The following is a 25,139-nucleotide window of genomic DNA, read 5'->3' on the forward strand; positions in this document are numbered from 1 at the left end:
TTGGGATTTTTTTGGTTGACAACTGCATGAAGAACTTTTCTATATACCAGGGTTCAGATATGACCAGACTGCAAGGATAGAAGGAACAAACTGAAAAGAAACGCTAAATACTATGATGACACAAACTTTCTGGGATGCTGACCGTAATTCTCTCCACCAGTGACTTAGCGGTTATAGAAAATTCACATTAGGAAGTATTGCCAACACTAAGTTTTCAAAAAGTGCCAGTCCCAATGTAAAGAAGCAATTTTCCAGTCTCTTGGCATTTTACTGAGCAACAGCAAACCCGAATTTGGCACAAGACGGGCTGACTCAATGCTGCAGCAGTGAATCTATTTCAGTGCATTTAATGTATATTCATATTTTTGTAGTTGCTTGAAGTAGCTGCACTTCCTTCGCTAGCAGCAAATTTCATGGTATACCCTTTCACGTCACATCCCTCAGAACCCCATTCACCAGAATCTATGGCTGTCCTACAAACACTCTGTCCTTAAAACCCTTATCTTTCAAACTCGGTTTCAAATGAAAGAGAAGGTTCCGGAAAAGTCCCGGTACCCAACACGAGAGCGATTCGGAAATGAGCAGAATCTCAGAGTCACTTTGGCCAGAGATCCAAACCCCCCCCGCCGCCGCCGCTCCCTTCCTCCGAGACCGCGGCAGCGGCACCAACGGCCGAGACAGGCCGCCTGACGGGGGTGGAGCTCGCGCTCTAACGGCCTCCCCGCCCTCCCGGGGCATTCTGGGACTTGTAGTCTTCCCCCACTGGGGCGGGGCCAGTGCCCTGAGCGCGCGCTGCTTGAAAGCCCCGAGCGGCTGCCACGCGCCACGACCGAGTGGAGCGGAGCGCAGTCGGCGCGCGGGCCTCCTCTTCCTCCCCCAGCGAGGTACTGGCGCGCGGCGTTCCGCGGCGGTTGATGATCGTGTTCCCCCTTCCCCCAGCCCCTCTCTCGCTCTCTTCCCCGCGCACTGGCGGCCCGGGCCGAGGTAGAGGCGGCGGCGGCGGCGCCATGGGGGAGATGGCCCCAGGCGGGGAGCGCTGCCTTAGACCCTCTCACCCTCGGACAGCTACAATTGCCGGTGTCGGTACGTACGTGCCTTGAGGAACGGCGCGTGGGGTGTCGCTGAGGCCCCGCCGGCCCCTGAGCCCCTGACTGAGGCGGGTGGAGGGGGCCGTGCCCGGCGCCCCTTGCGCTCCTTCCCGGCCCTGCTGTCTGTCGGGGAGTGTGCGCGGGTCCTGCTCCCCCCGTGCTGCGGGCCCGCCGACGGTGGGGAGCCCCGTCCCCGCGGGCTGCACGCACCGCCGGCTTAAAAGTTTTGCATCTCTTTGGACGGCGGGAAGGAGCTCCGGCTGCGCACGGGTCATGGTGGCACTAGCAGGAGCTTCTCGTAGTTCTCTGGTTCAGCCCTGCACCCTGTTTTCAACCTGACCTGGCGTTCCTTGTGCAAAGATCGACGCTCAACTTTGTGCTCACGCTTTTCCTTTTCCCGACTGCAGTTTAAGCAACATCATGGGGATTCAGGGCCTACTGCAATTTATCAAGGAGGCTGCTGAACCTACCCACGTGAAGAAATACAAAGGGCAGATGGTAGCTGTGGACACCTACTGCTGGCTGCACAAAGGCGCTTATGCTTGTGCTGAAAAGCTGGCCCGAGGAGAGCCAACAGATCTGTAAGTCTTTGTTACGTTGCCCTCTCGGCCCTCTTACAAATTCAAGTTTTGTTAGCTTGACACTTCTTGAGCTAAAAAAATAGGTTAAAGCAGTTTCACTTCTTACTGTTGCTTCTGAATTCTCAGTCCCAGTTGTACTTTTTGGAAATTGAAATGTTGGCTATAAGTAAATAGCTTTCCAACTGTGCAAAATAAATATTGAAGTATATATTGGGGGGAAAAAGCTCTCTAAAATATTTTCTGTTAAAACACCAACGGTTAGGTGCAGTTTTTTCCAGCTTGTCTCGCTCTGAATTATAATCTAATCCCCCTGATGAGATTCAGTAGATGCCATTCATATGTTTCAAATTTAGTATTATTTTCAGGAGCCTTGTTTGTATGAAGTGATAGTTTGTAAATACTGCTGTGACAAGTTATAATGATACTGAAGAATTCTGACAGATGTGTTGTGCTCTGAATAAGATGTAAGTTTGTTTGCTTAAAATACTATATTTTTAGTAACAGCAGCTTTTCTAATGTAACATGGATTTTTCAATTACACAGTTATATTCCTAAAGTAGAAAACAAACAGAAATTGTGGTCGTATTTCAAGTTCAGTTTTGGAGCTTAGATCAGATTTCCGTAAGTTCTTGCCCATCTCTGGAAAACTGGGCTGAACTCTTGTTTTAGCTTGAATATAGTTTTCAATTTAGCTTAATCTTTATCTTTTCGGAAATAAAGCTACAGTGATTAGTCTAGATCAAACGTCACTCAGGAAATTTTGATTAAATTTTTGATTGGAGGCAAGAAAGTGTTGGTGGTTTGCAAATGGGTTCAAATCTTTAGTTCCTGCTTCTGTTGGTGTGAAGAACTGTGGAGTTTCACCCAACCCTGCTAACCTCCCTTTGAAGGTAGTGGATATCCCTCAGAGTCCTGAGAATAGGATACACTTCAGTTGAGAAAGAAATTGACTGCCAGCAGAAACACTAATAGTTATAGGAAACTTTGGAATGCTTGAATTTAACTACATGGATACTTTATGACCAGGTCTTGTTTCCATACACATATGATTACTATCTTAGACTGGCACTTTAACTATAGTGTACAGAGTCCTTTCACACTTTAAAATTGATCTGAATTGAGCTATTATATAGCTACAATCCTATTCACTCCTGTCTTTCAAAAATCATCGTTATCTTTTGGTTTATAATTTGTAGCTCTAAATCCAGTTTCTTCAGTGCTCATATCTTTAGATTCTAAGTGCTCCTAAGTCCCACTCTCCCTCCTCTCCCAGTTCCCTGACAGAAAGGTTGTTCTCCCTGTTTTAAATGGTGTCCTTAAAAGCAAAAGAGAAAACAAACTTGATTTTTTTTTCTCTTTTTTAATTCATTGAATGTCATTGTAATACACTTAGTGTTTACAGCAGCTATTAGATTTTAGTTCTGCACTGCTGATGAAATGATCCCATACAGATCTGTAGAAATAACAGGTGAAGAGATCAGAAGTCTGAGGGAAAAGTCTGGAATTCCCTACAAATATTTTATTAAGGATGGGCTTGGAAGGCAGTGCAGGATTGCCTCCTGGTCCATACACCATTGTCACTGTTAGTACAGTTTGGGGAGCAATCCTGTCCTTTGGAATATTTTTAGTATGGAAACGTATGTGCATGTCTGTCCATAGCATGTATCCACCATCTGGAGGGAAGAGTGGATAGTTCCACAGAGAGAGGTTTAATACCCCATTGCTCCTCCAACTCGACAAAAGTGCATTTAGTCTGCTTTTCATGAGGCTTTGGGGAAAGATAATGAACAGTGCTCATCTGTCTCCTTTTTCCCTGGCCAGGAATTGCTGAAACTAAAAAGATGATCCATGTTTTGACTAGTAAAGTTTTTGACAGTATTGAATCCTAGTGTATCAAAATCAAACTGAATTGTACTCGAGTTCTTATTTTATTTTGTGTAGGATTAGGGAGCAGTGAGTCCAGTTCTGAGTTGGGAGGCGGAGCATTTCTCTTGTTTAAAAACAAACAAACAACAACAAAAAAACCTCAAAAATGGCATTCAAGTGTTTTTATTCTTTTTGTGATGCTGGGAAAATACATAGCCCGTTAAGATCCTTGAACAGTAGTTAATCCTAAACTTACAGTTCTCCTTTCCTGCAAACAGAAAATATGCAATAGACTTGTGCTTAACAATAAAAGTTTTCTTTTCTTTCTTTTGTTATTGTTGATACAGTTATGTAGCTTTCTGTATGAAACTTGTTGATATGCTCCTCTCATTTGGAATTAAACCAATTTTGGTGTTTGATGGATGCACCCTACCATCTAAGAAGGAAGTGGAAAAGGCCCGACGAGAGTAAGTACTGAACTGTATTTATTTGCAGGCAATGCAGTATGTTTAACATTACAATTCATTTTCGAAGTTGAAAAACCTCAAACTTCAGCTAGGTAGTAATCTCTGGTAAATTTTCCTGCAATGTAGGTTATTACATTTAATTTACATTTAAAAATCATACAAACCTCTTCTTAGAGGTTTTATTCCAAAAATAGAAATGCACTTCATAAATGAAAGCACTTTTATAGAGGAAGGAAGTAAACCTCTGAGCGTTAGTTCCTGTAATGTATTAAAGACTGTTACCTACCCTTGTGACCTCTGGACAAAAATATTTCTTCCCAATATGATTTTATTTAAATATAACACCACCTTCCTCATCTTTCTCTACAAACAATGAGATAAACTTGTTTCAGGTTTGGATTCAAGTCCCTATATAATGGGACTTCTCACTGAAGCAGTGAGAATTTTTAACTAGTGTTTTTTATTTATAAATTCTCATGGGACATATGCTTCCTTTCACGTGGAGCGAACAATTTCCGGTATTTGAAATGAAGTAAATGATGCCTTCTGTCCTCTAAACCAATAAGCCTCTAAGGTCAGATACACCCAAATTCCATTAAATCTATTTTACTGCAACCTGAGAGTGGGTTCATCTCCTCTTTTACACTGCTGATTTCAGTTCCTGTGTTGTCACTGTTTTCTGAGAAAACATTATAAATTTCAACATGTCAATCTCATTGTCCTTGTCAATACAATGACTTAGTTATTCTTATATTTATAAAAATTGCACAGTAGAACAGATTTGGGAAATGTTCATTCTGTGTCCAGCTCTGGAGCCCTCAGCACAGGAAAGACATGGACCTGTTGGAGCAGGTGCAGAGGAGGGCCACAAAAATGCTCAGAGGGATGGAACACCTCTCCTGTGAAAAAAGGCTGAGAGAGTTGGGGTTGTTCAGCCTGGAGAAGAGAAGGCTCCAGGGGGACCTTACTGCAGCCTTCCAGTACTTAAAGGGGGCTTATAAGAAAGGTGGGGACAGACTTTTTAGCAGGGCCTGTTGTGACAGGACAAAGGGTAATGGTTTTAAACTAAAAGAGGGTAGATTTAGACTAGCTGTAAGGAAGCACTGTTTCACCATGAGAGTGGTGAAACCCTGGCACAGGTTTCCCAGAGAGGTTTTGGATGCCCCATCTCTGGAAATATTCAGGGTCAGGTTGGACGGGGCTCTGAGCAACCTGATCTAGTTGAAGACGTCCCTGGTCATTGCAGGGGGCTTGGACTAGATGACCTTTAAAGGTTCCTTCCAACCCAAAGAGTCTATGATTCTATGAAATCTGCAAAATAATTATTTCTTGCCCTTTCCTACCTGTCTCTCTTAGTCCTTTCTGCTACTTGTTCTTTTAAGTGCAAAATAATCTGAAATTGGTGGATGTTTTTGTTTACCTTTCAGGAAGCGTCAAGCCAGTCTTCTGAAGGGGAAACAACTGTTGCAGGAAGGGAGACTGTCAGAAGCTAGGGAATGTTTTGGGCGCAGCATAAATGTTACCCATGTTATGGCTCATGAAGTTATTAAAGTAAGTTGTCAATGCTGTTGATACTGACAGTTTTAAAAAAAATCTACGCAATAGGTAGCGTGTCTTACTCTGCTTTTGTATGGCTACATCACTACCTCTTCTGTGTAGGCAAGGAATATATTCCCCTCTTCTTAGCCCCTAATTGTCCTGCATATATTGGATTATGTTAGGCACAGTTAACAAACTTTAACTTCACTTGAAGTTTATTATGCCCAGTCGTATAAATAATGATCATGTGTCAATTGAATTGCATATCTCCTTACTGCTATGAACTGACTCTAACACCAACAGTTTTACTTTTGCTGCACAAAAACTAAACACAGTTGGTTATTTTTTTTTTTTCTCTTCCGCTAGTTCCTAAGAATAGAGCACAGAAAAAATTTTGGCTGCTTAAAAATGTTTCTAGTAGCTTTTTACTATCTTTCCACTGCTGTCACAGGATCTTTATCAAGAGTATTACATTTGTTCTAGTGCTGTTTTCCTTTGTCCAGAATATACCTTGCATGAGTTTGAAGCTGGCATCTGTGGTCACATGCAGTGAGCATAGTGTTACGGGTCAACACAGGAAAGGTTGGTTTTGTAAACTAGTCTATACAGGTCTAAACTGCTTGAAACTTTGAGTTTTGAGTATGAAATATTGGGCTATAATGGGGGGGGGTGTTGATTAAAAAGATCACAGTTACAGTTTTTTAAGGCAGAGGTTGTTATGCTTTCAGATGTCTTAAGGTAATTGTCGAAAACTGATGCAAAGCACTTGTATGCTGCTTCTTTATGTACAGGCTGCACGAGGCCGGGGAGTTGATTGCATTGTTGCTCCTTACGAAGCTGATGCTCAGTTGGCTTATCTCAATAAGACCGGCATGGTTCAAGCTATAATTACAGAAGACTCTGATCTTTTAGCTTTTGGATGTAAAAAGGTATGGAAGAAAATACTAATAGCCTTTACCTCTGCTGATATCTTAAAAGCAGAGTTGAAGTTTCCAAATGTGTTTGATGTATGGATTTACTCTTCTACAGTAAGTGGGGGAAACAAGAGAGATGAGAATAGCACTCAGCCTCTGTTGTTTCCACCAAGCGCAACAAACTAGCTATATGGGTGAAAGTTATTGTTTTAACTTCCTCTTAATTCCCAGGTGTTTCTGAAAATTGACAAGTTTGGAAATGGACTAGAGATAGATCAAGCTCGACTAGGAAACTGCAAGCAGCTTGGAAATGTGTTTACAGAAGAGAAATTCCGCTACATGTGTATTCTTTCTGGTTGTGACTACCTCCCATCAATTCACGGAATTGGGTTAGCTAAAGCGTGCAAGTTACTAAAATTAGCCAACAATCCAGATATTATAAAGGTAAACCTGGTTTTGCTTTGTGTGTGGGCTTTTGGGAGCCCATATCAGTATATATGAAATTAACACTGAATTAAAAATATAAGGGTTTCTTTACTTTCTCCATTTTGAGAAGAATAACAGTAGTGATTTTCACCTGTGCTTTAGATTAGCTCAGCATCTTTCTTACTCAAGTGTTGAAGCTATTATGTATTTAATAAAATACACTGAACTAAACTTAAATAAAGAATTATTCTAATCCTTTAAGGGTATATTCTATTTGAGGAAAGACTTGATTTTTTTGTAAGGCTCTGGATTTTTTTTTTTTCCCCTTCATAATGAATCTGCAAAATCAGAAGAGCAGGTAGTTAGAACTGATAATTGAACTCTGTCACTTTTGCATAAGTGCATTTTTGTCTGTGTGGGGGAGGGACCAGGATTGGGAATCTTATCTGATTCCCTTTTTGCATCTGATTACATAGATATGGGTACAGGCATTTATATATTAAAAACATTATGGAAGAAAAGTTTGGTATGGTGCAAAACAAAAAAATAAGGTAGGTCATTTTTTTCTTATCCAATGTATGAAATGAAAACATTAGGAAATACAGAGGCTAAGAGAATGGGAAAAACTTCTGTGTGGATAGTAGAGGAGAGGAGAGGTTTTTTTAAGAGCTAATAAGAAAAATATCTTATGTGGCTGTCCTTGGAGGCAGGTAAATCTAATCCAGAAAAACATTTAAATATGCAGTCTAATTAACTTTACTGTACAGTCTTCTTTCTTAAGTTACTTGTATGCTTTAGTATCTTTTCTCTCACAGGCTGATTTTTATGATTCTTACTTTTAAAATGTTTTGTATTATGTAAAGCAGGCATCAAAGCAACTGGTTTGGGTGGCTTTTGCAGAAGTGAAGAGGGAACTTTGAACTTTTCCTATATGAACCATGACTTTCTTTTTGAAAGATTAAATGTATCTTTTTGAGCAAAATATCAGGATTTAATAATTTGAAAAACTTTTCACTTAGTAATTTGTCATGTGATTCAACAATATTCTCTTCCGACAGCGTTGGAAAGTCACGAGTGAGTCAAAAGATATGAAGGAGTCCAACAGTGCCTGTTCAAACTCTTACTACTTAAATACAGGCAAAATTTACTCATTGCATTAGGATGCATGGCCAATACATGGCTGATGTTTTATTTAGAGAGGAGAAACTCTCGCCTCTAGCGGTACGATAAACTTGGTCTTCGAAAGAACGTAATCTGCCTTCTGTGAAACTGGAAGAGCATAGAGGTCAATGAATTATGAGGAACTTCTTTGAGTGGTGCAGTAACAATGTATAGGAGGAGCTACCAGATCAATATGTAGTCTTTGGTGATGAGTAAAGGCAGGGGGAGAAGTCTGATTAGTTTTGCTTTTTTTCTTTCCTAAAAACACCCATGTATTGCTTATCTGTTCTGGTAATATGAATGATAAAATTTTATATTAGTTTTAACAAATATACTTTAAGGAGATGCTCTGTTTTTCTGTTGGGATTTTGTGTTTATTTACTGGACAAGAAGCATTTAAAAAAAGTTGAATTGTGTTACTTATGTGATTGTGAACAACTTGAGAATGGGAAAAGAACATATAAAACTTCTTTTTTCCTTCCCCTGTTTAAGTTGAATCTGCTTGTTGTAACAGGACACACATTCTACATTTAATTACAAGCAAAGATACTTAACAATTGAAATGTATTTAACCTTTTGTGTAACCTGTTTAAATGAAACAATTAAGCAATTTTTTTTTTTGCAGGTTATTAAGAAAATGGGGCAGTACTTGAAGATGAATATAACAGTACCAGAAGAATACATACAGGGTTTTACACGAGCCAATAATACATTCCTTTATCAGTTAGTTTTTGATCCTGTCAACAGAAAATTAGTTCCTCTGAATGCATATGGGGATGATATTGATCCAGAAACTCTAATTTATGCAGGACGGTATCCTTTGTGTTATAACAGCAAAGTGGGGAAATAAGAGTGAGCAGATGTGGTGTCTTATACTTTTCGTTGCATCTGTGGTGCACTTGCAATGAAAAATATATCTGCTATTGACTAAAGCCTGGCTTTTCTGCAATCTTAGAAAGGTTTTTAATTTTCTTTTGGTCTGATTTTAATTAATAAAAAAATATGCAGGGAGTAATGGAGTGACCTATCATTGACATATTGTTTTAGGCAGAAGTTATTGATTTATTTTTTTCTGCTTAGAAAACAACTCATTGTGTTCTAAAACAACTTAACATACGGGTTATATTTAAATTCTTTGAATCACTTTTCAACTGCCTTTAATTTCTGCCTCTGAAGTGTGTTATAATCTCTGTAATTCTTGCAATCTGTGTTCAACTCATTCCCTTAATCTAAGCATTTCATGTTCTACCAGGTATCTCTTCCTATAGAAGTAGTATCAATTTGCCACATTTGTGCAGTGTAAATTTCAGCATGGAAGATTAGGAAAATGAGGAAAGGCAACTGTTGAAGTAGTTACTAGCTTTGTATGTTCCTCAATCCACCTAATCTCTGGCATTTCCAGAAATTAGGAAGGAGAAAGATAACAACTTTCCTGCTTGTGATTGAAGGTTTTCCTTTTGACTTTTGTGATTTGCCAAGCACTGCAGTTCTATTATAATTGCTGTTGCATTAGACTGAGACATGAGTAGTAGTATTAATGCTTTTGGTTAATATTCTAGCAATGCTTTTTAGCACGAGAATGAGAAACAGCTAACTTTTCATGCTACAGTTCTCTAAATATAATCTAATATTCAGATATTTTCCTTTAATATGATGGAAACAGACATTTTGGTGATGGTACTGCTTTTCAAATTGCCATTGGCAACATTGATGTTGATACAATGAAACAAATTGATAATTATAACCCAGACACTGCACAGGTAACATCTTTTTTCTGAAGTTATATATTAAGATTTTGATGTGGGTCTAAACTTTCATGGAAAAATATGATTGAATGTTATCTGCAGCTGACTTGGCAGTGAAAGCTATTCTGCTATTACAGAGACTTTATGTTCCCACACATATATTTCTCATTCTTTGTACAGGTAAAATCTACTTTTCATGGTATTTGGCTTTAATGTTTGTTTTTCTTTCAGACTTTTTTGATAGGTTCTTAATACTATTGACAGAAGTAACTGATTTAAAAAAAAACTCTCACAGATTTTGATTTCTTCCAAGTATATAACTCTGAGGAAAGCATTTTCCCAAATCAGGTTTTCTGAATAGAAACAAAATTTAAACTCTTAATTTTGTCTGAGATGAGCAGTTAGTCACTGCTCCATATTGGAATGAAGAAGTCATGGCACCACAAAAGAAAAAGAATTTGTATGAACAGTGTGAGAAATGTGGGAATGAAAAAGATGTTTATGTAAAGTATGCCACTAGTTGTGCAAATGTCAAAATGCCCTTATAAAGCAGGAAATCATATGTAGAAGGTAAAACTATAAACCTATATCTTGGGTTTTTTAAATTTTTTTTCTGTAGCCTGTGCAGCAGAGAAGTTGTGGCTGGAATGACAGACTTGCTAATCATGTAAATAGCATTTGGAGCAGAGACTACAAGCTTGGCCCTAATGCAGATACGGTTCCTCATAAAATGCATTTACTAGAGAAACCAACAACCAAAGGAATGGAGAAGATAATTAGTGTTAAAGGGCTAAAACTTCCAGACAAAGAGCTCTTGGCAAAAAGGCCAAGGAGTGGTATGTTTTTATTAAAATAAGTGTATAAATAACAGTAGAAGGCTGTGGGGAAAGAAAGGATTTTATCTTGTGTTGATGGCATGAGATTTTAGAGGCCTAGGTCTAACTTTTATTGTCTGTATTCTGTTTTCAACAAACTGCAAGGCTAATGAGCCATAATATTAAAGCCTACGTAACAATTAAGGGTGGCAGCAAACTTGATTTTAACTTCCTTTAATTTGCTATAAAACTTTGTTTTCAGTTATAAGTTGTCATGTTTAATACCTTCTGTTCTTTTTTTAGATACTTTTGTTTTAATTGCCATCTTATAATGGCTTGTGAAGAAATGAAAATAGCCTATTTCTCCTAGAGTTGATATTTAGCCAGACAGAAAATTTAAAGAATGTTTTCTGTACTCTTCTAACACTATGCTGCCTGTATCCCTTGTATAGATATTCTTTACTCCAACTTCCTCACTTTCTCTACTAAATCTGCTATCTTGTCTTATACACCACCTAAGTTATATGTGCTGAAAATAAACTGTGGGCTTTTAATAGAAGGATTACTTCTTTGTTCCCATTGTGCTTTATCTGATGTGTTAAGTATTTTCTCTTCCTCTGCTTCCTTTGCTTTCTGATTATGCTACTAGGGCTCCTCTTTTGCCTTTTGCTCCTGATATCTTCCTAGTCCCTGGTTTATCAAAATTTGTAGCTAGTTTAGCAGCTTGCCTTTAAGTCAAATTTAGTTCTGCTTTCAAAGTGTTTAAAAAACAAAACCAAGAAATAAGCATCATGTTTCAGCTGTTCTGCCTTCACTCCCTCTACTTTTTCATAGAAAGTTACTTTTAAGGCCATGTACTAGAAAACAGCTGTGTTTAAACTTCTAAACTGTAATGTCAAGAATGTTCCTACCAGACCTTACTAATGTTTTTAAGCCTGTGAGAGTAAATATGTAATGCTCAATTCTCTCATAACTGGTTAATTCTAGAATATGCTTCTACAGTGATGCTTAAATTGTCTTTAGATTTAGAAGAAATCTCAGATGGAGATCTGTTGAACCAATATTCATTTTCAAAAGCAAAAAAATTCAAGAAGGAGAGTGATCATGATGGTCAAGCACAAAAGAGTGTCTCAGCAATACAAAGCCTTGATTCTTCAGGGAATTCTGTCACTCAAAGCTCTAACTCCATTCCCAGAGTTAGAAATAAATTTGCTTCCTTTCTACAAAGGAAAAACAAAGAGAAGGATGCTGTAATTGTTCCAGGAACAAGAAGCAGGTATGCTTGCATCATGTGTTTTAACAAGTAGCAAAATACTGTTCGCTGTCCTGATTGCTGAAATAACCTGAATACTGAAAATGAGACAAATGCTACCTCACACTTTCTTATGCAATTGTATCAATACGCGTGTAGTCCTGAGCTGAGATGGAGAACCCTTTGTGCTAGGCTATGTATGTGTGACATAGATAAATAATGTTAATTCTTTTACTGCAGAAATGAAGACCTTGAGACTATTCAATACAGTCTAGCCTCTGGGCATCAAAATTAACTGGCAGTTGGCCATATTTTTTTTCCATACCTCAATAAAAAAAAAGTAGCTGTTTTGTACCAAATATGTAAGCAGTTAGTGAATATATTGACTTATGTTGACAGGGCTTTTTGGTTTTTTCAGTAAAGCCAAACCTGGTCATACTGTATGACAAATACCTATTGTTATCCCATCCCATTCAGTTGAGGCTCCTGATCTCTGCAGCAGCACTTTAAGAAGAAGGATTTTGGGTTTGTTTGGCTTTTTTTTTAATTGCCTGTGTGTTATGGGTTTTTTGGTCGCAGCTACTTGAATTGGTTTTACAAAGCATTATCACAATTATGTCTTTTACTGTGTAATTTTTATCTTAAATAACTTGAATATCTTTGAGAACTGTAATTTTACAGAACAGTCTTAATACTGATGTTCTCTAGCTTTAACATGCACCTTCCTGAGCTGAAAGATTTGTTATGTTGCATCAAAAATTAAGAGTTGTCAATGATGGTAGGTTACTGATGCTTAGTTTCTTAAAAAGCTCTGACTTGTACGTACTCTTAGGAGCTGCTGCTATAGCACGGAAAAGAACTAGATAGGTTCTAGTTTCTTTGATAAGAGGCGCTGAAGTGTTCACTACAGTTTAGTTTTATGATAATGAATATATCCTTAAATTTTTTGGGATTCCTAGATGTTTTTCTTTTTCAGATGAATACCCTTATTAGTATTTCAATCAATGAATGACATATTTACAGATGCTTTTTCTTCCCCCGCCCCCCCTATCTTTTACTGTTATCTGTTAAGTGCCTCCCAGAGGGACTAAGACTTTGCCCATTGTCAAAATAATTCCTGTCTGCAAGTGCACTTCAAAAAAACTGATGGATAGAGACAACTACTGGATTTTGGAGATGACATACTCATTTGCAGTATATTTCTTCTCCCTTGCCTTCACCTTTTTTACTTTTTTAGGTTCTTCTGCAATGATGCAATTATAATTGACAGTAGAGCGAAGAAGGATGACAGTGATCTAACTCAAGATGCTAAGCAGGATTGCCAGGAACAGGAAGCAAAACCTGTAGCAGAAGATGTTTCTTGGTTTTCAGAAACTGAAAAATCAACAAGGACTATTTCTACACCTCCTGGAGAAACACAGAAAAACTGCTTCCGGTGGTTTAGCAGCCTTGTAAATAATTCAGGAAACCCTCGTCTATCTCATACTATATTTTCACAGCAGTTTCAGCAACAGAGAAGCAACTGTGTGGTATCCCAGGAAGATCAGATTAATAGGGTACAAATAGAGAGTGGGGCAGTGTGTGGAGGATTGGAGGAAGAATCCTCCCCCTTAACAGAACTACAACAGTCATCACAGTCTCAAAGGTCATGTGAGCCATCAGAATGCAGTTTGGAGTCTTCAGAAGTACGGCGAGTGTCTAACAACAGTTCTGATGCAGAAGTAAGAAAATTAAACATTGTTTCAGCCTTTGTTTTCACTTTAAATTATGATAAATTATTTAAACTAGGCAGCAAATTCTTCTCTTCAAAAGTATACCCTGCAGATTATGTAGCTTGTGCTAACAAAACTTGTCAATGCTTAACGTAGTTTTGTAGAATGGATTTACTTTCTAGATTAAATCAAGTCTGTTCTCTGGTTTTAGTTTGTCTTCAGTCGTTCCCCTGCTACCCCTACAGTGGGTCATAAACACCTTGGTAGGCTAGCTTTTGTTCTCTGCTTTTGTTAGTCCCTGAAGAAATCCTTTCAGAAAGTATATGTGTGTCACCGTGGTGTTGCTTGCTGAAAATAAGTCCAGGTTTTTGTATAAGTTCTTAGAATTCCTGAGAACATTATACCTTGTATATATGTAGATATAAAAATATACATTGGGACTGCTTCCCCTGCCCCCCCAAAAAAAAAACACAAACAAACCACAAACCAACCTGTTTTAAAACCAAATTAATCTTTTCTTCATGAAGGAATCTGACTCCAATTCAAAACTGGCTAATCATCAATGTACTCCATCTCCAGTGTTTTCTGCTAGTCAAACTGACAGACAAAATATGATCATAAAGACCAAGGTAAGAATTGTCTAACTATACTAAACTCTGAAATTCAGTTTTTGCTTTCTACTAGTTCATCCTCTTAGGGAAAGAATCTTTAGCAATGCACATGTTGGGAAGAGAAAACAATATTCTTGTTCATCTGTATCAGAGCTGAGGTGAACTATAACTAGGCCACCTGTGATTGATATCACAGTTTTAACTTGTCTGGGGATTTTAAATACTTTGGTATAAAATAAGAAGCCAAGCAACAGAAAAAAAACCCACTTCTTGATTTTCCTCAGGCTTGCTAAATACACAGGTTTTATGATTCAAATTGCAGTTGTGTTCATAATCCAGTTACAGTCACAAGACACAACCTCATTTCACTGCTTGTCTTGATAAATCTACTAGTGTAGCAGTCTTCTTCCTCTTTGACTAGAAAAAGTGTGATTAAATTTCAAAATCTTGTTTTAGTTAAAAGCCTTATTAGACACTAACAAATCGTATGGAGGGACAGTCAATTTTCTTTCAGAGCCTGCATTTCAGTTATTTTTCCTATTGGTTGGGCACCAGTAATTTGACTTCTATATTGTTTCTTAGATGTCTAAGAATAAACTTATGTCCCTTGTCTTTGACATTTCTAAGAGCTTTACCCATTTGTCTAGTTTTATAAATTTTCAAAGACCTTAACAGCTAAAAGTGCTCTAACTCCTTAGGCATTGTCATTAGAGTTGGCCAAAAGGTTCATAAGTCAAAGGAAGACCCTTTCATCCTTTCATGTGCACACCTACTATCTTCTTTCGCGTAGACAGGCTAAAAATCACAAGCCCTATCAAACATGAATATGGTGTGTGTTTTGTATAATAGTGACATCTTGTGGTTATTTTAACTTCTGCGTTCAGCTAGAATTTACATCTTTAGTCTGTAACGCCTGATACAAAAACTGATTAGATTAACATTTTGCACACTTCTCCTCAACAAGATGGAGAAATGAAATTAAATCATCCTGGGATTCTGAATTTTATTACTTTGTTTCTAAGAATGTATTTAATATGTTTTGCTTAACGTTTTTTCACCTTAAAGGTATATTGGGAGAACAAGTATACCAAGTATTGGGGAATACACAATTTGGAAGTACTGAGATAGTAAAAGCATCATATATAAACAAATTTTCAGGATGCTTGGAGCTCTTCAGACAATAGGAATCTGCTGAGAATCTGCGAGGACAATAGGGTTAGTTTAAACTCTAGGTCTCCTCTAGGACCTCAGTTTTTTCTGTGGTAGTATTCCAGCTGTGGTTTTTATTGCTAATTATTTTCCACAATTGCTATGAGCTCAGTGAAGAGGCTAATATTGACAAAAGAGAGCAATCTACTCTGGTTTTAAGTTTCTTAGTGGGTGTTTGACATGCAGCTTTGCCTACTTTTGGGTTAGTTAAGTTATAAGTCTGATGTAATTCAGTACCATAAAGAAATGTAGGATTGTGGATGACTTCACACGTTACAAAATGGCTGAGGTGAGAGATAAACTACAAAACTCTATAAAACAGGAAGTTTTAGGATTTTTTTTTATTCTTCCTAGTATTCTTGATCCAATGTTTAGCCTACATTTTAAACACTTTTTTCAAATTTCATTCAATATTCCAAGATCTGCTTAATCTGTTCCGGTAGAAACAATGGTGTGTGGCAGGGAGATGATAAAATGCAATGTAGTTTTGGAAACAACTGAGGTATGAGCTCTCTTTGAAGAAGAGGCTGCCAACATCCTTTAGTTTAAGGAAAAAAAAGTCTTAGGTGATCAAAATGCTTTATTCTTAACGTTATCCAAATGGGTAATATGAGCGTTATTTACAACTTAGGTGTCCCAAACTAATATTATGTAGCCAACTGTAAAATAAGAACTTCTTACAACTATAGACAGTCGCCATCTCTTCTGCAGGTATTCTATTTAGATAATTATGTTTTAATCCTCATAATGGCCGACAAAAGCTAAAATAGCAGGCTAGGAGTGAGTGATCACTTAGAAGCTGGTAACTGTGAGTAGTTCATATTCTACAATGAAGTGGCAGAATGGCTCAAACAGTAAAACATTCTAGTGCTTTGAAATGGCTACTTCCCAAAAAATTGGGGAAAACAGTAAGCCTATGTAAGACACAAGAAAATGATGGAAAATATGAATAAGCCATTTGTGGCCTTTTGCCACTTGTGTGCTTGACAAATAAAGTTTTAACTTTGTCTAAACGTACATTATGTGTATTTAATTGTGCTATGTTTAATATATGCATATTGTGCTATGATTACGTACATATGGTACAAATGGGAAGAGTGATTAAATAGATAGTAATAGGTATAACTTTTAATTTATGAAGTGTGGTAAGCTACTTGCAGGAAAAAAAAAATCCTGCAGATTGGGATTTAGTGTTTCTTCAGTTAAAATAAACTTAATATTTTTCATGCATGAAGTTCGAGAATGCAAAAATGATCAACAATGTTGTATCAGTATTAGAAATCATGATGGCAGCAGTCTGAGTGTAGCTATCAGTCAGTTAGCCTGATATTGACCCCAAAAAAATGACAGTAATAGAAGAGATTGTGGTTGGGGATGAGCATGTGAAATGTAAAAATCACACTGAGGACATAATTATAGGAATTGGGTCATGTCAAAATGAGTTTCATGTACTTGTAGATATGAAAAAACAGATTCAGTGCTTGGAAACTGCTAAGTGAATTGAAAATGAGGCACAGTTGTTTGTTTTTTTTTTTTTTTAATAATGGGGTGGTGACTAGCTAGAATAAATTATATAATGAGGCCATGTGTTTTTCTTTTGATTGGTGTGTTCAAACTTAAGACTGGTTGCATTTGAGAGAGAGATTCTGGCATAGCTGTCTTGAGTTCCAGGTACAGAAACTGCATAAGGAGGTCACTAGAGGTTTATTCTTGGCATAATCGTACTGATACCTGTGCTCTGCTTAAATTTAATGAAAAATAGTCGTAGGTATTAGAGTGATACCGAAGAGTAGCTTCTCTTAAAATTCTGAGAGCTGACATTTGAAGAGCTTTTGTTGTGCCTTCATGTAAACAGATGAGAAAATAAATATACAGTAGACTTCAAAAACTGCATTCAAAAGAAATATATATTTGCAACCTCTTAGAATACAAAGACCTATGGAAGCTGGTTTGCCAGTTCTTACAGCTACATTATGTCTAATGTGTTTGATATGCCAGTCTTATAGAAGCTATCTAAATACACCTTGCTGTGGCAATTCAGACTGTGTTATTTCAAGACAATGTAAAGCACTTTATTTTTTTATTACAAGGTTTACAGCATAATATCTGTTGCTTACAGGTTGTCATTTTAACCATTTGTGCTGTAATATTGAAATCTCACAGGTTCCTGGTTTACATAAATCCAGTTGTATAGGGTCACGTATTGTAACAAAGCTCAAGCCATTGATACCAGCTAAAGTAAGCGGATTAAGCAGGAAACTGTCACCTGTGCAGAAGAGAAATCACTGTGATGCTGAAAATAAGCTGGGATTGCAAGCCACCATTAGTGAACTCCGGAAAAACTTCCAGTTTAAAAGGTGAGTTGCTTTAACCCTTTACTTAGCACCCTGTATACGTTTTTTTTTCCCAAAGAAACAATTTTCAAAGCAGACTCTACACACCTCCTCCACACAAATCAGTAAAGATAATAGCTTAAGATAGATATTTTCTACATACAATTTTTAATTTCCTAAGCTTTATATAAAAATGAAGTATGATTTATGGTAAATACGTTCTTCTAATTACTTTTTTCTTTCTAACCAGGAAAAACTGTCAGCTAAAATTCATTTATTGAAGTTAGTTTAACATAATTTATATGAAATTTATTACCATTGTTTGACACCAAATACCAAAAGGCATTTCTTAGTCTAAATGCAAAAGCTGCATAAAAGTTGCCAAACTTAATTGAACTCAAGGGAAAAAAGAAAAAAACAAAAACCGGAAAGTGTAGGTATTCTAACTTACACTATTTCCATGAGCTCAGGTAAAAAATTCTGGTGGTAAACTTTTCCCAGCTCCAAGTAGCAATCTCAACTTTATTTAAATAAGACTTATTTATTCAAAATTATTATTCTTATTAACCTCAAACCAAATGTGAGTAGGACAGAAGTATTCTCTTTTCACTGAGTAGTAAATGTGAGACTGGTAAGCATGTGTTAAGTCAGATAAATATATTTTAGTAAGTTTGGGCCTTGCGGTAAGCTATTATAAATGTACAGCTGATTTCTATTAAAAAATATTACTTGCGGTATTAACATTCTTAGAAATCTTAGTTTTTATTATCTTGTTGATGTGCCTTAAGAATGACAGTTTCAAAGAAGAAGTGTTTGTGTATGTATTGCTTGACCTTTAATTAGGAATGTTTGACCAGGGTTGTTCACAAGGAAAAGGATTCATGTATCTTGATTTATCAGAATACAGGCAGAGAGAAAAACATATTTGTGAAATAAATTTAAGAAAAGAATCCCCTAAAAGCTGATAAACAAGTACTTCATTTACATAGAAGTAATATATACAAAAATATATATCCCCAGTATATACCCAGAAGTTACAGACCAACCAAAACTGGATGGATAAAATGTGGATGTTGGGAGCTGTCTTGCAACCATCAGCAGAGAAAAGGAATAGAGTGCCATCTAGGCTCATTTTGTTCTAACTGCCAGAAATTGGTTAACTCTGAGTATTCTGTTTATTTTTTCAGATTCTAAAATGTTTGTAAATTAGCCTTATGTCTTAAGAATTATACTGTCTGATGGCAAACAAATAATGTGGCGCACTACTCTGTTCTGTCCTAATGTCAAGACTCATTGGATATATATATATGAAACCAGAGTTACTCAGAACACTTGAATGTTAAGGAAGCATATACAACCCTGAGTAGAATGGGGTACATACAGTCTTTCTGATACAAAGCTAATAGCTATCATTCTGTCACAGGATAGCTGGAACAGTTGAGATCACTTTCAGTGAAGTTATTCAGCTGTAGTGAAATTGAAATTAAAACTTTCCATTACAAATTTTTATTTTGGGCTCATTAATAGATGAGTGGGTAATTAGGTCAGGGGTCTTGCTGTGTTTTAACCCATATGTTCTTACAGGCCTGTGTGTAGAAACATGTAATATCATAACATTATTGGGTTTTGCTTTGTCTTTTTTGTGCAGAGAGTACGAAAAACTTCCTTCTTGTAAAAAGTCAGATCCATTGTCTCCAATCAAAGATAATATACAGCTCACTCCAGAAACAGAAGAAGAAATCTTTAATCATCTGGAACGTAGTCATGTTCAGAGAGCTATATTCCAATGAACTGTATGTTGTGCACAATAGGATACATTTTTAATCATTGTCAAAATTTACCTTCTGGATATATCATCAATACAGAAAAGATGCTTTGAAAACCAACTATATATTTTGGTCTGACTAGTGATTTGTCATCTTTTTTATAAAAACATTAATTGAAAGGTACAGTTCTATACTAAGCAGAATAAAATCCTTCAGATGCCTGTGTTCTCTTCTTCAAAGGACCATGCTAAACGTTTGTCCAAACCTTTTTCAGCTGCCCCTGGTCACTTTATGTAGGTCACAGATGCAGTCCAAGTTTCTACACCAGCTATGGCTTTGCCTGTGCACAACAGCAGCAGAACAAGTTTGTGTCTTAATTTTTAAAAGTTGATCAATTTTTACATCTTCCTTTCCTCTTGAGCTTAATCTGGCTCCAAGACGGGAGTAAAACTGCTGTTCAGTGTTCATAATAGCCTTCGCTATACTTTTCCAGCATTCTGATAACTATTTCTTCTCCCTCTAAGGTAAGGTCTGCTCTCTCAACAGTCAGCTTTCTGTTTTGATACAATCATGTTATTGGAGAGAATAACTTGGGGACTGCCGAAAGGAATATCACAAATATTTGGTCCCCAAACTTTCACATTAATAGAATGATCTCTGAAGAAATACTGTGTGTTCCTCTCTTACCTGCTCTTTCCACATTTGTAGTCTTATCCAACAACAGACACACAAAAGAGCAGTTGTCAGAGCTAAAGTTTTACAAAAGAGAATTGTCCTCACAACAAATTAAGCTTCAGTTTTCAACAGCAAATCAACTAAAGGGAAAGGATCTGGGATGACTAGGGTCCCTGCTTTAGATGACTGAATTATCATGAAAAAATACGGGATTTCAGATTTCTACCTTTAAAATCGGGATCTGAGTCAATGTAAAGGTATGTCTAAATTTATTTCCTTTTTTTAGGAAAGGATAGGATCGCTTTCTGCAGCAGATGAAGGTACAAATGGATATTTTAACCCGTGAAATGTATCCTTTCCATTACTGAGATGAATACTTGCCTCCATCTTTGCATTTTTTTGCAAAAATGTAAAGTTTGAAATTGACCTATGAGAGGCAGGGTTTTTTTTAATTGCAATGTATTTTTTCTTTTTAAGAGACTTTGCATCCGTGAAATGGTGACCGGTTGCATTAAATTACAAAGCAGCTGCTTACAAGAGTAGGTTAGGTTTTACATTTGTGGGAGCAGTCTTTATATCCCATGCCTTAACACAAATGTAGAAATAAGGAATTGAAGCCACAATGCTCTGGGACAGGTTTCCTCTCATATGTGCACCACTAGAAAATCCCTACTCCTGAAAAACAGGGTTTTTAACATTTATCTTCAATGAGAATTTTTGAAGGCCAGGGATAAATGTTTCTGTGTTTCCAGTCATAGAACTATTGCCTAGGATGAATTTTTGTGTTGCCACAAATATATCAATAATAACAGAATGAATCTTTGAAGGGAAAACATAAAAATAATTCATTTTTCTCCATTGCTTATTTATCAGTGTGGGAGTTGCAAGGTTACTTTGTACACTCCATCCTTCCCTGTTGCCTGCCTCTTCAGTCAGAGCCACTTGTTCCTGCTACAGTGGATCATCAGAAGAGCCAAACTACTTGTGTTTGTATTTTCAAGGACAGGTAATTTTAGGGGAGTATAGGACATCTTACATGCAAGCTACATGTGTGAAAGCAGTACTGCCTCTTAATTCTGTTGCCTGCAAATACTGCCTTACTTCTTGCAGTTCATTTGTTGAAAATACCATCATTTGTTTTACTCTAGCCTCTTTGAAAAGAGAATCAGAGGAAATAAAGAAAATGTTATGTTATACATACATCCATATTGACACTATTTTGTCACAAATGGGTGCCCTGTTGTTTTTTTCCTGTATGGACAGGAGAGTAAAAATATAATTGATAATACCTTAAAAAACATAGGGCATGTAATAAATTGCTGGATTGCTATTTCAATGGTAGGTGTTAGAGGAATTATTCATAGAAAAGTGTTGGTTGATTGTTACACTGTATAGTCTTAAAGTAGATTTCTTTAAAATATTTCTGTCTAATTTCTGGTTTTGTGCTTTGGAGGTCTTGGGTTCTGACTTCAGATTATAGAGGATTCTTTTCAGAAAGCAGCTAATAGAGGTCTCTATTGCATTACATACAAGTATGTAATACATGGAAGCATATAACTGCATCTAAGCTTTATAGTTAAGTGTGGAATTCTCGGTTGGTGTTTGTTTTATGAAAGTTAGGGTAACATATATGCAAATGAATTTGTGCAAGACTTTATTCATGAGTTAAAATTGACTCTGGGTAGGGTAATATTCCATAGTAAAAAGTATTCAGTATCAAAATAAGAGAAACTTTTACAGGTTATGGGGGCGGGGGTGGTAAAAGAAAACGTCCTAATGAGAAAGGAAAAAAAAAAAAAAAAATACTTGGAGAGAAGGAGGGAGAGTTTGGTGGTTTTAAAAAGCAGGCATTTGAAAGCTGGAGGATATGATAGTGGTTGGAAAACAAGAAATAAGTAGGAAGAAATGAAAGCAGATGGCAACTTGGAGGCATATGTCATTGTGTGGTGGTTTACTCTAATATCATTTCTACTTTTTCAGTTTCTATAACTAATCTCTAATTTTATCAGCAGGACTTCAAAGTGTTTTACAAAGTGGATGGCATTGCTAATATCCTATTAAAAGGGTGAATCTGGCCTGGAAAACCTAAATTTACTAATGGTGGTCTAATCAAACTTCACTTTTTAAAATTCTAACTAGCCATTCCTTCATCAGAATGGTCAAAAGAACTGCAAATATTCAGTATCACAGAGAATTAATACGAGAGCCTGTGATCATCCAAATCAAGTAATGGTTTTGAAACTGTGGATACGTGACTTGTCCGAATTAGAGTCTTTCTGCTTGGATCTTTTTGTTCTGAATAGAAGTTTGTATTAACCACATGTTCCCTCTCACACAAATCAATACAGTAGTTAGTCATTTTTATAGGACTGAAGAATATTGAAGGACCATCGGGCTTTACAAATAGGTTGTAAAAACAGTTGTTACATTTGAATAATAGTATTTTAATAGAATTTGCAATACTGTTGTAAAAACAGTTGTTACATTTGAATAATAGTATTTTAATAGAATTTGCAATACTGAGGCTTTTTTTTTTTACATTAGTGACATATTGTTACTTTATGAAGTATTAGAAGCTCACGGTATTCGGATTTTATGTATCAGTGTGTTGGTAACAAAAAAGGTTACAGTTCTGAGGTGGTGAAGCTAAGAGTTCTTTGCTCTTACTACTTGCATCAAAGAATAACTACCAGCTGATTGTTTCAAAAATGTCTTAGTCCAGTAATGATATGGTACCAAATTAAAATTATCGATATAGAAGGGAAGAAAAAGGAGGGAATCCCCTTCTGAACAGTAGAGGTCATGTTATAAAAGGCCTGAATCTGTCTGCAGCAACCCTGGATTTGATTGTAACAGTCTAGGCATGAATATACTTGTTGCTCTTATGGCTTTCTCATGTTATTACATACCTTTGAGTTTGTCAGTGAAATGACAGGGTGTCTGAATATTTATGCCAGCTGGGTAAGTAATGCAGAAACCAGGCAGTGTAGTTTCAAGAGCAGAATCAGGAAGAGCTTTAAGCTGATAGCAAGAGGACAGGAGAGAGGAGGTGTGGAGAGGGGAAGGCAAGACTAAAAACAGTTCCTGAATTTGTTAGCTCAGAAGTGCTATACGGTTATAGTTACATGATAAGCGAGCATTGAATTACCACTTCTCACTAGAGTACCTAGATTTAAGTACTGTTAAAGAGCAACCATCACAACTACAGGTTTCAAGCCTCTCTATTGTAAAATACTGATGACATATCTTCGGAATTACAGATGGCAAAACCAGATCATACCGAGAATATTAGAAAGAGCTCTAGATGATGAAGCACTGGATCTTGAGCCCTTTATCTACTTTTTTGGTTGTATTTGGTAAGTCATGCCAGCTCATATGGCATAGAGCTGGCAGGGAATACAAGACAGAGACTATGGCTCTACAGAAACTGTGTCTGCACTGTGCCAGAAAGATTAATTTTGCACACAAGAAAAAGTTGTACTGGATGATGAAAAAATAAAGGTGACAGGGAAGAGGTGAGATATAAAAGAACTTAGCATAAAAAGGAAAAACATCAGGGAGAATTTATAACAAAACATCTCTTCTCAGGAACAGGATTGAGGGGGTGTTGGATATCAGAAGAGGTGGAGAATACATGTAGCAGCAGGTGACTGTGCTGGAGAAATGTGCCCATACATCTGTACATATCTATAGACATTTAAAACTTGTCTCCTTCAAGCTCAGGTAGAAAAGTAACTTTTCAGAAGTTTAAAAACAATTACTTTTGCCTGAAGTGGTAACATTTGCTTTGAATGATAGACTTGAGAAAGGGTTGCCTCTCCTGATGTGTTTGCACAGTGAAGTATTAAGTATAGAGGGGATTCTTCTGGTACTACTGCAGGAGAGGTATTAAGTAGGTATTTTTCTTACTATTACAAATGCTATATAATAATCTCAATTCAAGAATTTTAGTACAGACTGAGGAGTTCTATGGTTAAGGCATGTATTAAACTTTTTACATCCTCATTGTTTCTGCAGAATGCATATTCTAGGCATGGAATGAACTTTGTCAGATTTTACAAGAACATATTAATGTAAAGTTAAATTCATTTGAGGTACAATTAATGACTTCTGTAAGAAACAGATTGGGATACCTCTACTGTGCCCTGCATAGTCTATGTAATACAATGAAATATACCATTCTGTCTGTTTAAAATCCGATGCTCTATGTATTTGCTGCATCTAAATTACTTGTTATGATTATTTTAATCAACTTTGATACTTCTTAAAATCAAATTTTCATCTTCACTTTTGACTGAAGAATAATGTTCTGTGGTGAATGACTTGAGTTACTGTCCCATTTGGAATAGAACCTTATTCCTTGTTTTCCTTGCTGAGTTCAGCTTATGCATCCCAAAATGCACCATTTGAGAGTACTGCTGATCTCTAGTTCTTCGCAGTTAAGACTGAGCCTACATATTTTCTTCCTTCATATAGGAGACTGTAGGAAACATTAGTAGAATAAAAATATTTGTCAGGGAGACTCTCTTTGTGTGCAGGATTAGTTTCTGTTCTAATAGCTCTCATTCTCCCCAGACTCCTGTGCTACAGGCAAAATCTTACTTTTAACAGATGTAAAATTCTGGATTTGGAACATAGCATATACCTGTGAGGCCCTGTTTTGGGAAGGATTCTTCAGTGGCTTCAAAGTAACTGTGTTTAGTGTTACAAATTTATGTATGATCTGGAAGAAGGCATTCTAAATATTTGGGGTCCTTAGAGAATGTACCAATAAGACAGACAAGACTGATTTTGGGAAGATGAGAAGTTTTGTTCTTTGCATTGTTTTAAAAACAGGAGTTAATATGAACTACTGTACAGCCTGTGTCAAACTTTGCTTAGCTTGTTGCAAGTCCAGTACCTCAGGGAGCACCAGAGTTTGTTTTTTAGAAAACATCCAGTTTAAGTACTTGCAGTGAAGGAGAAACCATTGCAACACT

General features: G+C 36.9%; 1 protein-coding gene across 1 annotated transcript; it reads left to right on the forward strand.

Annotated features, from left to right (window-relative positions):
- Positions 1 to 1,508: 1,508 nt before the first annotated feature.
- EXO1 (exonuclease 1) lies at positions 1,509 to 19,509 on the forward strand (the record flags this gene model as incomplete). Its single annotated transcript, XM_081997043.1, has 13 exons — positions 1,509 to 1,669; positions 3,883 to 4,002; positions 5,430 to 5,553; positions 6,333 to 6,470; positions 6,687 to 6,899; positions 8,668 to 8,855; positions 9,706 to 9,802; positions 10,407 to 10,623; positions 11,626 to 11,878; positions 13,092 to 13,548; positions 14,094 to 14,195; positions 17,550 to 17,743; positions 19,368 to 19,509. The coding sequence occupies 13 exons, from the start codon at positions 1,509 to 1,511 to the stop codon at positions 19,507 to 19,509; spliced, it is 2,406 nt and encodes an 801-aa protein (XP_081853169.1).
- Positions 19,510 to 25,139: the final 5,630 nt, after the last annotated feature.

Source organism: Phaethon aethereus (assembly GCF_964289735.1).
Source record: "Phaethon aethereus genome assembly, chromosome: 3".
NCBI classification, from domain to species: Eukaryota; Metazoa; Chordata; class Aves; order Phaethontiformes; family Phaethontidae; genus Phaethon; species Phaethon aethereus.